The 15,917-nt window shown below is 40.7% G+C and overlaps 1 protein-coding gene and 1 long non-coding RNA gene across 4 annotated transcripts in view; one reads left to right on the forward strand and one right to left on the reverse strand.

The window, feature by feature from the left end:
• Nucleotides 1-3,129: 3,129 nt before the first annotated feature.
• LOC134092458 (myosin heavy chain, fast skeletal muscle-like) lies at nt 3,130-14,162 on the reverse strand. Its single transcript, XM_062545331.1, has 40 exons — nt 14,109-14,162; nt 13,282-13,494; nt 13,050-13,193; nt 12,779-12,935; nt 12,544-12,571; nt 12,313-12,427; nt 12,098-12,190; nt 11,945-12,008; nt 11,753-11,851; nt 11,562-11,665; nt 11,336-11,474; nt 11,111-11,229; nt 10,873-11,022; nt 10,581-10,751; nt 10,165-10,471; nt 9,945-10,015; nt 9,734-9,821; nt 9,395-9,512; nt 9,138-9,261; nt 8,813-8,949; nt 8,449-8,704; nt 8,110-8,352; nt 7,839-8,015; nt 7,619-7,764; nt 7,405-7,495; nt 6,928-7,317; nt 6,704-6,830; nt 6,348-6,466; nt 6,056-6,252; nt 5,787-5,970; nt 5,516-5,681; nt 5,301-5,425; nt 4,892-5,200; nt 4,610-4,813; nt 4,364-4,489; nt 4,074-4,244; nt 3,867-3,971; nt 3,676-3,771; nt 3,371-3,502; nt 3,130-3,249 (listed from the first exon to the last, which is right to left on the reverse strand). Exons 2-40 carry the CDS (start codon nt 13,480-13,482, stop codon nt 3,229-3,231), a joined length of 5,814 nt encoding a protein of 1,937 aa, XP_062401315.1. The 5' UTR covers nt 13,483-13,494; nt 14,109-14,162; the 3' UTR covers nt 3,130-3,228.
• Nucleotides 12,330-15,917, forward strand: part of LOC134092465 (uncharacterized) — an 11,758-nt gene continuing 8,170 nt past the window's right edge. For all 3 annotated transcript variants that reach the window (XR_009940236.1, XR_009940235.1, XR_009940237.1), the window contains exons 1-2: nt 12,330-12,484; nt 13,333-13,510. This is a non-coding gene — a long non-coding RNA (uncharacterized LOC134092465). The remainder of the gene's footprint in view (nt 12,485-13,332; nt 13,511-15,917) is intronic.

Genomic DNA, 15,917 nt, shown 5'->3' on the forward strand with positions numbered 1-15,917 from the left:
ATACTGTATATTCAAGGCAGTTATACTTTTCTTTCCCTCCTCTACAGTATATTAACTTTTCTTAGCATGTCCTAATTTTACGCAAACCTTCCCCTAACGTGTGGGCTTTTGTTAGGAAAATGGTTTCTAATATCGCAGTCCCACTTGGTCAACACTCACCTGCCTCATATTAACACATGACACATTCAGAAGAGGTGGAATATGGCAGCACTTGTCACCATTTGGTCTTGTTAAGGAATATTTCGGTATTTTATCAGGCATTTTCGAAATCCCCGAAGTACTTTTTCAGATACCTCACAACCGTGTGTGCCTAATATAACAACAGAATTTGAATTTCACTGCGAAACTTGCTGTAGAAGATTGTTGAAGACCAGTAACCACTCGGTGAGCTGCACATTTTTAAAAACGAACGTTTAGGGGTGTTTTAAGGACAGAATAGTCCATGCACAAAACGAGCAATGTTAAAGCCATACAGAGCTCCATTCTAAAGCTGCCAAATTCCACAAACAGGCTCAATCGTCGAGATTTCGGTGTCAAACACTCGTTTTCATGCTAGGCAATACAGAAAACGGGCTTAAATGTAAAATACCGAAATATTCCTTTAATGGTGTGAATGAGGCTTTTTTTTGTATTGCAGGTTACCTGGTGGACCAAAAGCAGAGGGAGACAAAGAATGAACCTTACCTCAAGAGTAAGCCTGTTTTTAATTTTTTAAATTCTAATTTATTTATTTTGTGAGGTTTTCATATACTATCATCATTTAAAAGATTTGACTAAATACTGTCCCATTTACAATTTGAAAACCTTTAGTCGCAACTTATTTGGAATAGACATATCAAGGAAGACTAACTTTACTGAAAGAATCATTTATTTCAAGGAAGTCTGTTTAGTAAAATAGCCAGTAGATAACTAGGCAGCAGACGTTTGCCTGACCTCAGTGTTTTGAAAACATCATGGTCAGGATGTGAGGAGTCCTTTACAATACTTTGGGCCTTAGCATGAACTCTTCTCTTGAAGGTATCCTGCAGGGAAGGGAGAGGTGCTCTGATGGTGCGCTTGGCATATCCAGGCCCCTGTAGGCTATTTCGATAGCCTCCATTAACCAGCATGCCAGTCTGTCTTTGGACAAGTCACTGCCTCTGGAGGCAGCCCCATAACACACAAACAACGGATTACAGTGTCTAAACCCCTTAGTGCTATCCAATATCCACTGGGGCATAAGTAACTCCCTCAACATGTTCTTCTGCTCTCAATCAAAAGGAGTCAGAGAAAAGAGTAGAGTAGTTTGCTAGCTAGCTAGTTTGATTCCATAAATGAGCTGTAACCACCTTTGGGATGAAGGGGCCATTAAGCGTTCAATAAACTAGACACATTGGTCACTGCGCTCTTTTGTGTTGACGTCATGGGAGTGCCATGAAGTTATTGCAACTAGTGTCACGACCACCATGCACGCGTATAAATAGTTCTATTTATCCTCGTGCATGGTGGTCGCGACACTAGTTGCAATATTCTCCTGAACAGAGGGGTCACTATTGTGAAAAGAAAAAGAAATGTGACAATACCAGAGCTGGCCATGGCATTGGTGTCAATGGCAGTAGTCTTCTGTGTTAATACTTTAGACTAAAGTTGCTACTATTTACAATCTAGGGGACATTACCATCTCTTGCATATGTAGTTTCTGAGGTGTGTGCACTGTGCAGCTATCTGGCTGAGAGAGTTTGTGTGATTCCCTAAAGTGGGAAAAGTAAAAGTTTTTTCAGGTCTTAGCAGTAGAGCTATACTTTGGTTGAAGATGTATCTATTCATCTCCTTTTGCTGGATTATTGCCATGTTGGGTGCTAGTTCTACTCTTCAACTCTCGCTGGTAATTTTGTTACCTTCTCCAGCATACTATTAAAATCAAATCAGGCTTATTGGCCATGTATACTTGCGTATACAAGGAATTTGGTCTCTGCATTTATCCCATCCGTGAATTAGTGAACACACACAGCACACACAGTGAGGTGAAGCACATACTACCCGGAGCAGTGAGCTGCCTTCATACAGCAGTGCTCGGCGCGCAGTGAGGGGTTAGGTGCCTTGCTCAAGGGCACTTCAGCCGTGTACTGGTCGGGGATTGAACCGGCAACCCTCCGGTTGCAAGCTCGAAGCATTACATTATTACATGAGTAATAACAAACCAGTACTCCGAACTACAACTCTCGCTGTTAGCCTAGCCAATTTAAATTCCCTCTCTTTTCAAACTTCATGACTGTCATTTTATTTAAATGACTCACAGTTAACATTATGTTGATACCATAACATTGCCTTCACACATGGCTATGAGTTACCCAGAATGCATTGCATTGCAACAAGTTAAACTAACTATGTTATGAGCAGCAAACTGACATTTTAAACAAAACTCCCACACATGTCTGAATGAAGGGAGGCATCGGGAGGGAAGTTGCTTGACGTCACCTATAGGAATAAAGTGGAGTGCGGTGCAACAAAATGTTGCACGGACAGGTGGATCTGCATCGGAAGGCACATCCCCACCTTACCTCCCCCTGCTGAGAACTAAAACCAGGAAAATTTACAGAGATCCCCATCATGCTTTGCTGAAGCCAAAGCAAGGGCTATCTTTAAAGAAAAAAAAGTTTCACCATCAACAGACTGCAGAAGCTCAAACGGAAGCCCCGATAGTCCACACAACAAGAATACAAGAATACCAGAAATAGACATATCACTCCCTCTGAGTGAATAACTGTTTCTTGTTGAGGTTTGTTTATCATGTTGCCATTATTAGGAGTTTTTTTCTTAGCGACCTTGACCTACTCCATTACGTTGACCTCTAAGAGTGATATTAAATCACATTTAGATCCAAAGATACACCCCTTTTTCATTTTGTGCATGGGAATTTCATCTCAATGAGCCTATAGGTCAAACTGATAATTCTTCCACATCTTAAATCAAAGCTTATGTCATCAAGAACAAACTTTGGATTTTTTCTGTGATTCTGCTGACAATTCTCCTGATAATAAGAGCTTAACAGCTCCACTATGTGTAAAGTGCAATGGCATTCAGGAGGCTACAAATAGTGCTAGCTTAATTTATTCATGGAACAGATAAATAACAATCATACACAAATACTGCAGAAATATAACTATTTTATTGATCAAAGCCTTTTACAAGTGTATCATATTTTATGGGTACTTGTTCAGGTGTGACATTAGTAGTCATTTTCAGTCTTCACTCTTCAGCTTCCTTGCCCTGTGGGGGAAGTGAAGAGAAATACAAAAGGTTAACACAAGATGAAGACAATGCTTGCATTTAAAATCCAATTAAATGGATATGGAATCATTCAAATAATATAAAATTCTTCATATCTTACCTTGCCAATTTCACGACTCTTGGCCCTCAGCTTGTTGACCTGGGACTCAGCGATGTCAGCACGTTCCTGAGCCTCCTCAAGCTCATGCTGCACCTTCCTGTGTCTGGACAGGTGAGTGTTGGCCTGCTCCTCCTGGAGGAAGAGGAAACAGAAAGATTGCAAAATATTTTTTTTGGGGAAAAGGTTCAAAGTATTTGATTGAAATGTGACTGTGATAACAAAAGCAACATTAATGGTGATAGCAGTAAAATGTGAAATAATTTGGTGGTAAGTAGTGTGTCATTGAATGTCTGAAATATACTCACAGCTTCCTCAGCCTGTCTCTTGTAGGCCTTCACTTTCAGCTGCAGCTTATCTACCAGGTCCTGAAGCCTGGTTACATTCTTCTTGTCTTCTTCAGTCTGCAGAAAGAGGTTTATAGCTTTGCAATTACACATAACCTTACAAATATTACACATTCTTTTATTAAAGATGTTTGCTCAGCAGTACAACAAACCTGATATGTGAGCTCCTTCACTCTCCTCTCATATTTGCGGACACCTTTAATAGCATCAGCACCTCGTCTCTGTTCAGCCTCGACCTCAGTTTCCAGCTCACGCACCTTGAAAAGAGATAGTATAGATTCCATTAGGTATTAAGCATCAAACACCAATCAGTCATCACTCATCAGTCATGGGCCAGTGTATGCTTTGGGATGTAGTACCCTAGCCTCCAGTTTCTGGAGTTGTTTCTTGCCACCCTTCATGGCCAGGTTCTCAGCCTCATCCAGACGGTGCTGCAGGTCTTTGACTGTGATCTCCAGGTTCTTCTTCATCCTCTCCAGGTGAGAACTGGTGTCCTGCTCCTTCTTCAGTTCCTCAGCCATCATGGCAGCCTGAATTGTTATTACATTTAGGTCATTGTATTCTTTTGCCAAGTTTTGGTAAAATTCCAAAGCAAACTAATAAAGTACCTCAGTCATGACTTTGGAAGAATGATATAAAATGAACTCACATCCGTAATGGCTTTCTTCGCCTTTTCCTCTGCATTCCTGGCTTCTTGGACCGTGTCTTCTACCTCACCTTGGATTTGAACTAGATCAGCCTCCAGCTTTTTCTTGGTATTGAGAAGACTAGTGTTCTATTTGAATAAAAGTAGATGTTGGTCATTTTGTTTCTACTGTATATATTAAATTACATAAATACTATGACTATATGCGTATTAGTTATTTGATATAAAAATGTGGTGGGATGCTCTCACCTGGGAGTGCAGCAGCGTTACACGCTCACTTGCATCCACCAGCTCCTGCTCGGCCACTTTGCGGCCTCTCTCTGTCTGCTCCAGAGCAGCTCTCAGCTCCTCAATCTCAGCCAGCATTAGGGTGTTCCTGCGCTCCACCATGGCAACCTGCTCTCTCATGTCATCTTGTCCTCTGATAGCATCATCAAGGTGCAGTTGGGCATCCTGATATTGCAATTAGTGTTATTTTGTATTGCAATTAAAGAACTGAAAAGAAGAAATGTGAATTGTAAATTGATATACCTTGAGCTGTCCCTGGACATTTCTCAGCTGTTTCTGAGCTTCAGAAGCCTGGCGATTGGCATGGCTGAGCTGAATCTCCATCTCATTGAGGTCTCCCTCCATCTTCTTCTTGATTCTCAGGGCATCATTTCTGCTCCTGATTTCAGAATCTAAAGTGCTCTGCATGGTGTCAATCACCCTCTGACTGTTCCTCTTGATCTGCTCAATCTCCTCATCCTTCTCAGCCAGCTTCCTGTCAATCTCACCCTTGACTTGTGTGAGCTCCAACTGGACACGGAGAATCTTGGACTCCTCATGCTCAAGAGTTGCCTGTGTTATGAAATTCAGAAAGATGTTAATAGAGCTAGTCACCATCAACTTCTTTTCATCTTTCAAACATATTTTTGTCCTCAGATCATAATGTTCTCACCTCTGCCTCCTCAAGTGCAGTGTGGATTTCACATTTTTCTGCTTCTACTGACTTCTTGGACTTTTCCAGCTCATGGATGGTTTTTCCTGTCTCACCCAGTTGCTCAGTCAAGTCTGATATTTCCTCTATGATTGAAAGTAAAAAGAATTAAAAACCGAAGTACTTGGTAACTCCAGTGTCTTATTGATATTGATTGCATACTCAAAGATGCTTACGTTGCAGGTTCTTGTTCTCCCTCTTCAGGGTCTCCAGGTGATCCAGAGTCTCCTCATAGGAGTTCTTCATCTTGAAGAGCTCAGTGCTCATAGAGCGAGCCTCTTTCTGGGCACCTTCCAGCTCAGCCTGGCTCTCTTCATACTTCTGCTTCCATTCTGCCAGAACCTAAATGTTTCATAAGATGATGTTCATTTTCATTTCAAGTAGATTCGTGGATACATTGATGGGAATTAGATCATGTAATATCCAATTGTCAAATAGTGTTTGTACTTTGTCAAAGTTTCTCTGTTTCTTGTCAAGGTTGGCAGCCAGTGCATTTGCTCTCTCTACATCAATCATGAGGTCCTCCACTTCACCCTGCAGTCTCTGTTTGGTCTTCTCCAGAGAGGCACACTTGGCGTTCACAGCCTCAATGCACTCTTCAGCATCTTGGAGACGTTGGGCAAGTTTTTTCCTGAAAACAATTCAGACACATAAACTGTTAATATGATATAACAATTTCTAAAATAACCTAATAGTATTTAACCACATCATCATACTTGGCCTCCTCCAGCTCCTCAGTGCGCTGGATGGCATCAGTTTCGTATTTGGCTCTCCACTGAGCCACCTCACTGTTGGCCTTGGACATTCCACGCTGCAGCTCAGCCTTGGCCTCCTGCTCCTCCTCAAACTGCTCTCTGAGCATGTCACAGTCATGACGGGCTGATTGGACAGCATGAGCCAGGGAATTCTTGGCCTGAAAAACAATGAAATGTGAAATATTTCATATGTTCTTAACCTTTAGAAAATGTTTAAATATTAATCTACCGAAGATCATTTCAAGAAACTTGCCTTGACTTCCTCCTCCATTTGCCTTTTCAGCTCCTCAATCTGCTGAGTGTAAGCTTGCTTGCTTCTAGTCAGCTGAGAGACAAGGGACTCTCTCTCTTCGAGCTGGCGGCCCATCTCACCTATTATATTTTGTTGAAAAAAATGTGATAATAGGAAATACTGAGAATTGTACCGTGCACGATTAAAAGTATACAGTATTCTGAACACTGCAGCACCCTTTTAAATGCAGTTGTAATGAGTTTCCCAAACATCACTGTTTGGAGAATACAATTAAAACTGCATTGAAATGGAGCCATTGATTGCTGTCAGAACCAACAAAGCCCTTTCATATTTCCTGTTTGATTTACTTAACATACCATTCTCCGTTTGAAGTCTTGCTCTTTGTACACTGAAGTCATTTAATTGACGGACATTTTCATCATTCTTGGTTTTGATTTCACCGAGCTGGTCTTCCAAAGTTCTGCACATCTTCTCAAGGTTTGCCTGTCACAAAAGGTATTTTTTATCAACTTCTATTCAATTGTCGTCACGATTGAATCAATTCAACTTCACATTTTTTAATTTTCACAAAAACATTTACCTTGGATTTGGCAACAGCCTCCATGTTACTGGAGAGATCATCAATCTCCATTTTGTATTCACTCTTCTCCTTCTCCAGCTTCTGCTTGACACGCTGCAGGTTATCAATTTGCTCGCCCAGTTCAGCCACACTATCGGCCTGCTTCTTGCGCAGAGCGGCAGCAGTAGCTTCATGCTGCAGAGTGGACTCTTCAAGATCACGACGCAGCTTCTGGAACTCTGTCTCCCGCTTCTTGTTCATCTCAATCTGAGCAGAAGTGGCCCCACCAGCCTCCTCAAGCCTCTCACTGATCTCCTCAAGTTCCCTGGAGAGATCAGCTCTCTGCTTCTCAACTTTAGCCCGAGCAGCACGCTCAGCTTCAATCTCTTCTTCCAGTTCTTCAATGCGAGCCTGAAAGAAAGGATTTTATAATTCTGAATGTTTCATAAATTAGCACCCTCAGCTAAATGTACAACACATTCAGAATTAATGCATCACCTGGAGTTCCTTAATCTTCTTCTGAAGCTGAACTCCCAGTGACTGTTCGTCTTCAACCTTCCCCAGAAGTTGACTAATTTCAAAGTCTTTCCTGTGTGAACAATACCACAGATATGTTATGTATCAAACATCTTGAATTCATGTGTATTCATTTGCATTAATGCTAATTTATATTTTTAAGAGTTATTAACTGGGGGTTTAAACAGTGTCCTACTTTTTGTTCTTTTCTTCAGACTGCTGCTTGTCATTCTCAAGATCCATTATGGATTCCTGGGCCAGTTTCAGGTCACCCTCCAGCTTTCTCTTGGCTCTCTCCAGATCCATGCGAATCTTCTTCTCTTGCTCCAATGACCCTTCCAGCTAAGTTTTGAAAATTTAGTCAATAATCAGAGTCATTGTTATACTTTAGAAAAGCTCTTCTTTGACAAACTTACATCATCCACTTGTTGTTCAAGTTTGCTCTTTGATTTGGTCAGAGTGTTGACTTTGTCTTCCTCTGCTTGGAGATCATCCAGGGTCTGCTGGTGTGCCTCTTGGAGGGCTTTCTTCTCCTTTGATAACTTAGCAATGGCTTCATCTTGAGATGCCATCTCCTCAGTAAGGTTTTTAACCTAAGGGGATGGGATTTTAGTATAATGTACTGTACTATATAATATTCTGCTCCATTGAAACTATGGAAAGAGTAAAGCACAAAAAGCTATCAACCTTGTTTTCTGTGGCATGTTTCTCCTTCTCCACTTTGGCCAGGGTGAGCTCCAAGTCATCAATGTCTTTCTTCAGCTCAGAGCACTCATCCTCCAGCTTCCTCTTCTTGGCAGTCAACTCAGCGTTGATCTCCTCTTCATCCTCCAGTCTCTCGCTCGTCTCTTTGAATTTGGCCTCCATCTGGATTTTGCTCTTAATGAGACCCTCACATCTCTCCTCAGCATCTGAGAGGCCCTCAGATTCCTATAGTGAAAGAGATAGAAAAACATATGACTGAAAACATAATCCTCATTAAAAAAAAGTGACCTTTTTTCTATAAGCTATGAAATATCAACTCACAGCTGCCACCGCTAATTGCAGATCATTTTTCTCTTGCAGTAGAGAGACCATCTTCTCTTCAAGTTCTTTCTTCCTGGACAAAGCTTTTTCAAGGTCCACTTTCATTTTCTCATAGTTTTCCTTCATTGCTGCCATTTCTTTCTCAGTTTCAGCACTCTTCAGAAGAGGCTTGATCTTGAAGTACAGCTTCATCCATGGCCAGGTTTTCACATTCATGAATGAGCGGATGTTGTACTGTATGGTATAGATAGCCTCTCTATAGGAATAAATAAGTTTAAGCATTTAACATTATTAGCATGTGAAGTCATCTTGAGTGTCTATTCTTTGCGTTGATTTTAGTCATCCTAATTTTATTTTGTGTTACCTCCTTTGCATCATCTTCACAAACTCCTTTCTCATTACATATCCACGGCAGAGGGCCTGAGTCATTGTGACCAGAGCTGCCAATTTCTCATCTCGCATCTCCTCAAGGACACCCAGCAGACCAGCTTTGAAGAACACCTGGAATTGGACAGAATATGCTGTCATCTAAGACACAACATGCTTGTTTTCCCACAACTCAAGATGATGAAATGACCGTGGTTAATGTTCTAAGAAATGTGATACTGGTAGAACAAGAGACTTAGACCAGGTGAGGAGACTAAGAGTGAAGAAGCTACGATGAGGTTTGGAAGTGACCTAGTGTTTACCTTTGTGTGGCCTAACTTGTACTGACTCTGGTCTATATCAATGGAGCCCAAGAGTTTCTCTGAAGCCTTCTTGTTATCGATGAACTGACCATCCGGGATGACGCTGGCATTCAATACTTTGTATCTAAATCACATATAAATGAAAAAATAATAGAAAACCGTTATAGAAAACAGGTATGCTAACGCAAACAAAAATGTTTTGCTTAAAGTATAAATGGCTGTAGTTTTGAACTGATATGTATATCTTATGATGATACCTCTGCTTGAAGTCAGCATAAAGGATTCTGCTGGGGAAGCCTTTCCTGCAGATTCTGATGCCCTCCAGCACACCATTACACCTCAACTGGTGGATGACCAGGAAGTTCTCCATCAGACCTTTGAGGGAAAACAAACACAATTGTAATGACACACTGAATGCTTCTTTATTAATGCTTCATTATGAACGCACCGAGTGCTTCTTTATAAAAAAAATAAAACATCTTAGTAAATTGTCCCTCAGACCTGTAAGGTGAAGGAAATATTTTGAATAAAAGAGAGGTGTGCAAGGATAGGGAGTTTACATACTGTACGTGTAATCATATCAATGCATTTCTCACCTGGTGTCTTTGACTCATTGGGAATCAAGCAGCGCACAAAGTGAGGATGAGTGCTCCTCAAGTTGGTCATCAGCTTGCCCAAGTTCTCCTGTGATTATGCATAGACAGTTCAGAGTAAGTCGAACAAGTAACTAAACACATCAGCAATCTTTTAGTCAAAAGCTAATTCAAAAATGTTTTGATCATTTATATAAATCAACCATGAAGTTACCCTGAACAGAGCAGACACCGTCTGGAAGGAACCACCCTTCTTCTTGCCTGCCTTCTTGCCGCCACCATCAGCTAATCAAACAAATACAAGAAGCACATGTTTGACTTGTGGAATCTGACCTGTGAACAGTGTAGCTGTGATGTGACAGTTACTGATATGATGATATACCAAAATGCATTAAATAATAATATAATAATATAAGCAGCGTAATTATGTCTACCTTCAGCACCAGCATGAGATGCATACAGAAGACATAACAGCTTGACTGCAGACTTCTGGTACAGCTGCACCACAGAGTCGTTCAATGGATCCTTGTTCTTGTCCAGCCAGCCATTGATGTTGTAGTCCACAGTGCCAGCATAGTGCACCAGGGAGAAGTGAGCCTCTGGTTTGCCCTTTACTGGTTTGGGTTTCTCAAAGCACTTGGTTTTGCCAAGATGCTGGTCATACAGCTTGTTCTTGAAGGTAGTGTCTGAGGCCTTGGGGAACATGCACTCCTCTTCAAGGATGGAGAAGATGCCCATTGGCTATAAAAAGATCAAGTTTTAAGATGTTATGACATATCTCTGTGTTTCTATAGATCATTCACATATATATGAGTTTGGGTGAGCCCAAATTAATCTGTGAGTACGCTACCTTCTCAATAAGCTCAATGCAGGCAGCCAGATCCATGCCAAAGTCAATGAATTCCCAGTCAATTCCTTCTTTCTTGTATTCCTCTTGCTCCAGAACAAACATGTGGTGGTTGAAGAACTGTTGCAGTTTCTCATTGGTGAAGTTGATGCACAGCTGTTCCAAGCTGTTAAACTGTATTTGTTTGCACAACAAGAACAAATTAAAAAGTGGAATGCAAAATGTTTATTTATAAAACCACACCAACTTCAAATGAAATATTGTAACTTTGCTACTTCAAAGAATATGGTCTCACATCAAAGATCTCAAATCCAGCAATGTCCAGCACACCAATGAAGAACTGCCTTGGCTGCCTTGTGTCCAGCATCTCATTGATACGGACAACCATCCACAAGAACATCTTCTCATAGATTGACTTACACAGAGCGCTGACAGCATTGTTGACCTAGTTAGGTATAAATAAGAATGAATGCATAATTGTGCAAAACATCTTGCATAATAGGTCAGTCTTTATGTTTTAGTAAGTTTCTAACCTGTGGTACAGTCTGGCCCTTAGTCACATACTCATTTCCGACCTTCACTCTGGGGTAGCACAGAGCCTTCAGCATGTCAGCTGAGTTCAGGCCCAAGAGGTAGGCGATTTTATCAGCAACTGAAAAAGATCCATTTCAAGACTCATTTAATATACTGTTGGCCCTCATTTGTTTTTAACAGACTGCACTACTTTTTAAGCAAATGTGAAATGAATGTTTTCTCACTCTCAGTGCCGTCAGGCTCAGCCTGCTCTTCTCTCTGCTTCTGCTTGAACTTCAAAGCCCCATGATGCATCACAGCTCCAGTCAGCTTGTAGATGCCCAATTTCTCCTCAGCAGTGAAGCCCAAGATATCGATAGCCATCTAGGGGACAAAGAGTTTCATATGATGTCCTTTACATTGCATGTATGTGAAATATGGATTTGGCCGTGAAACCCTTAGATAACTTACATCTGTAGCTATGAGTTCCTCCACATCATTGATACTCTTTACAGTGATTTCACCTTGGCTGATCATCGGGAAATCATATGGGTTGGTGGTGATAAGAAGGGCATCTAAAATACACAAAATCCCAGTCATGTAACACACATGCAATTTTTAAATATATAGCTCATTTCGTGTTCATTTGCTTAATGTCCTACCAATCAGCTCAGCCTTGTGTCCAGTGCAGAGCTGGTAGAAGATGTGGTAGCTCCTCTCAGCAGACAGCTGGAATGTCACTCTTGACTTCTCCAGCAGATCTGTCATATGGCGTTTTTGATAGTTATTAAATATTATTAAGTTTATACAATTATATTGAACATTTACTTTAATAGTAGACGATGACCACTTACATGTCTCAATATCAGCAGAAGCCAGTTTGCCAGATGTGCCAAAATGGATTCTGATGAATTTACCCTGAAAGAGTTGTGATGAAAAATTATTAAGATTGAGCAAATATCATATTAAGAAATTCTATATGATTTTTTTTTTTTGTAAATACTTACAAAACGGGAGGAGTTGTCATTCCTCACAGTCTTGGCATTACCATAGGCCTCCAGTAGAGGGTTGGCTGCAATGATCTGATCCTCTAGTGACCCCTGGAGAAGAAGTGAGATCATTTAGTGAAGTTGTTGTTTTCCAAAAAGTCAATATACATCTGATATGAGATCATAATGTTACTCTTTTTCTTCTTTTTCGTCTTTTTTATAGATGTCCTCACCTGCATTTTGCCAGAGGTGCCCTCATTTTTCTTTCCTCCTCCAGCCACTGCAATGGTTGCAAAGTACTGGATGACACGCTTGGTGTTCACAGTCTTCCCAGCACCAGATTCTCCACTGGGAATAAACAGATGGAAAAGATGGAGTGTTGTTACATGTTCCTGTAGCTGAAAGGTAACTTATGTGTAATTGTGTCACTGTTATTAGGCTGTGTAATGTTGAAGGGTTCTTACGTGATCAGGATAGACTGATTTTCACGATCTGGAAAAGAAAAGAGTTCTCTTTTAGATCTCTTTATCATTCAGATCCAACATGAAGAGGAGAAAGCTTCAGAAGATAGTGCATTATGTGACTTCTGAAACATGCTCCAGGTTTTTTTTACTATTGATCTAAGATTTGAGCAAACATTGAAACACATTTTTGTATAATTTCCCATTTTATGAGGTCATACTTATATAAACATTATACCTTGAAGCATGAACTGATAGGCGTTATCAGAGATGGAGAAGATGTGGGGTGGAGCTTCAACTCTTTTCTTGCCTCTGTACCCATTCACAACCACAGAATCGTACACAGGGAGCCACTTGTAGGGGTTCACAGTGACGCAGAACAGCCCAGAGTAGGTCTAGATGAGAATGAAGGGAAAACACATACAATTATTGTATTAGACGCAGTGCCATTAAAAACATTCAATTTCAATTATTGAACCAGTGTCTAAGTTCTTCAGTGTGAATCTTACATAGATCATCCATGCTGCATAACGCTCTTTGAGGTTGTACAGCACAGTTGGTTCACTGAGGTGGGTCATCATGGCCATGTCCTCAATTTTATCATACTTTGGAGGATTCATGGGGTGGATTTCATCCTCCTTGACAGTAAGAGTCTGGGAAAATGTACATTTCAAAGTTACAACTCGAAATCTGGTGACATCTCAATTGTGAAAACCCTGATTATTGTCAACAATTACTCACTTTCCCACAGAGAGTTTTAACAGTGGCTTTGCCACCTTCTCTTTTCTCAAGAACACCTTTTAGGTACATCTCATCCTTTTCTGTCACAAAGAAGGCTGTTTTGGCATCAAACGGTGCGTTCTGGGCCTCAACTCGCTCCCTCTCTCTCTTGCGGAGGTAGACGGCCGCCGGACCAAAGCACTCCATCTCTGCATCCCCCATGTTGGCACTTCACTGTCGGATAGAAGTTGTAAGTGATTTAACTCTAATGCATCATGATTTGACATACTTTGCCTGTGAATAGCTTGAGTTTCTAAAACAGTGGTCCCATTTCTTTGAAGAGTTGCCTAGAAACTTGATTCTGAACTTCCATGTGCCAGTCAATGTTGTCTTTTATCATAGCAAATTTACTTCATTCATTTTTCACGAAATAAGTATGTGCTATTACTTCGCAAAAGTGTTAGTAGGCAATGCCATTTTTTACCATTCAAGATAGGATCACAAATCTGGAAATCAATTGTTGTATCTGACCAGAATTTTTGACAATTCTGAAATGACCAACTCAACTACAGTGTACTGTATCTCACTAGTCTTTGTGTCTTAGTAGAAATGAATGACATGGTCCTGTTAAACTGTCAGAACAGGGGCACACCCAGCCCATCAGAATACCCATCTGCCTGCTAATCATGTCTGGCAGTGTTCACATAGAACAGGGAGAGGTAGTGTATTGACTAACAGAAATAATATACTGTATGTTAGTAAATGAGCTTTAGAAAAAAAATATTTAACCAAGCACAGAATGAATTAAGTTCTGAACTTCACCAGCAAAGAAAAAATGTCCAGCTTACCTTTTTCCCCCGCTTTCCAGAGAAAAAAATTATAATAGGTGATGACAAGACCTTAGGGACAGAAAAAACAGGACAACGTATGACCCAAAGGTAAAATAATACAATAATACTTTCTTGCGATGAAAATGTGCTGGTGAGCCAAAGAAAAGTCAGTTTAAACTTCAAATCATCTTTGAATAAGAAAAACAAAAAACAAGTTGTTTTTAGGCAATAAGAAGGCAACCAACACTAGTTATTTAACTGCTTCTTGGTATGATGCTTTGCATAGCTAGCCAAAACACAGCACAAGATGTAGTTCAAGCTCCTCACCTTTACTCTGTGCCTCTCAGTTGCTGGAGTGGTCTGGGGCAGCCTCTTTTATACTGGCCCGAGTGGCCACCTCAGCAGCCCCCCTGTCGCTCTACTTGGTCATGTATTTCCTCTGTGGCTGCTCAAGAATCTCCTCCAAGTTTCATCCTACGACTTCAACAGTGGTATTATTTTTATCCTGTGACAAATCATGTACAGCATCTCACAGAAGCTCACTGCAGGCCTGCATTCTTACGATGGTACTTTTGGACAGTTCAAGGAATAGTTCAACAGGGCAATAGTTCAAGGGTTCGTCAAAGATAGCTTTAAAAGTCAGACAATAGGAGCCCAGTTGTCCAAATGTATAAATACATACACACATACATACCTACATACACATGTGTGTACATACATGCATATGTGGACAAAGTATTTTGTGTACAGTCACATAAATGCAAAATATTTATTTGACTGTTTGTGAAGTTTAGAAGTTTAGTGTTTGTAAAGCTGTCTTTTCAAAAATATATACAGTATATGCATGACTGTTTGGCATTGGTGAATATGTTTATGTTGACTGTGTCAAACTGAATAATTCTGTACTTCACACAATATTTTGCATACGTACATGATTACTTTGGTAACATTCTGGAATTGTCTCCAGCCAAAAAGTGAAAAAGCTATTTAGGTATTGAGGACATGGGGTAAGGTGGACGATATGGTCAGTAATATATAAGTGGGGCTTTACTCCAAGCTGCTGGTAAAAAGCTGTAAATAAGCTGCTGATTTCTGGAGAGCCAAGGTCAGTTGCCTTTAGCTTGGGGCTAATGCCTGATTTTATGCCCTTTGGCACGACAGAGATGCCTCATTTAGACCGGAGAGAGCTGGAGAATGTCACCCGTCTACTGTTGCAAAGGGCCACAAGTTTTACTGAGAAATAAAGTTGGTAAGTCGTAAGGATGGGCAAAACAGCCAGAGGATTATGCTCCACTGCTGCAGGGACAGCTGTGTTCTTTCCCCTCCATCCATAAAGTGATGGAGCTGGGAGAGAAATCCTCTCTGAGCAGTCTTTGTCCATAGCAAAGGCTCGTCTATCTCCACATCTCACAGACATAGAAATAGAGCCCAGTTGTCTTTTGACCTCAAGACCGGCTCCTTTCAGCATTCTACAAAAGGCATCTTCAGATGTCTTTATAGTCTTTAGCATTGTCACGCTTTTTTGGACTGGATTTCCAACAGTTAAAACACAAGGGAGTTAACACTTTTACTGTCAGTGAGGGCTGTAAGATGACTCTCCTGGCAGCTGCTATTGTTTGGCTCTATTTTTGCATCAGCTCAACGCTAATGGACAGATAACTCGCCGCACTGGTCTTTCTGTGTCACTCAGTATGTGGTCATCAAGCGTCCATTTAAATAGCGCTGACACAAGTAAATACTTTGCTTGAATCAAAAATTAAACAAAATCAAAATCATAAACTGACACATTTCTCACAACATAGATGCATCTGAATCAGGATGTTGACC

Source organism: Sardina pilchardus, chromosome 9, assembly GCF_963854185.1.
Source record: "Sardina pilchardus chromosome 9, fSarPil1.1, whole genome shotgun sequence".
In the NCBI taxonomy this organism is placed as follows: Eukaryota; Metazoa; Chordata; class Actinopteri; order Clupeiformes; family Clupeidae; genus Sardina; species Sardina pilchardus.

Excerpts from the sequence above, each read along its gene's own strand:
- LOC134092458 (XM_062545331.1), bottom strand. The coding sequence starts at position 13,482 with ATGGGGGATGCAGAGATGGAGTGCTTTGGTCCGGCGGCCGTCTACCTC. Across the intron at positions 10,472-10,580 it reads GCATTGAGCTTATTGAGAAG|CCAATGGGCATCTTCTCCAT; the intron begins GTAGCGTACTCA and ends ATCTTTTTATAG. Across the intron at positions 3,972-4,073 it reads TCCAGAAACTGGAGGCTAGG|GTGCGTGAGCTGGAAACTGA; the intron begins GTACTACATCCC and ends TCTCTTTTCAAG.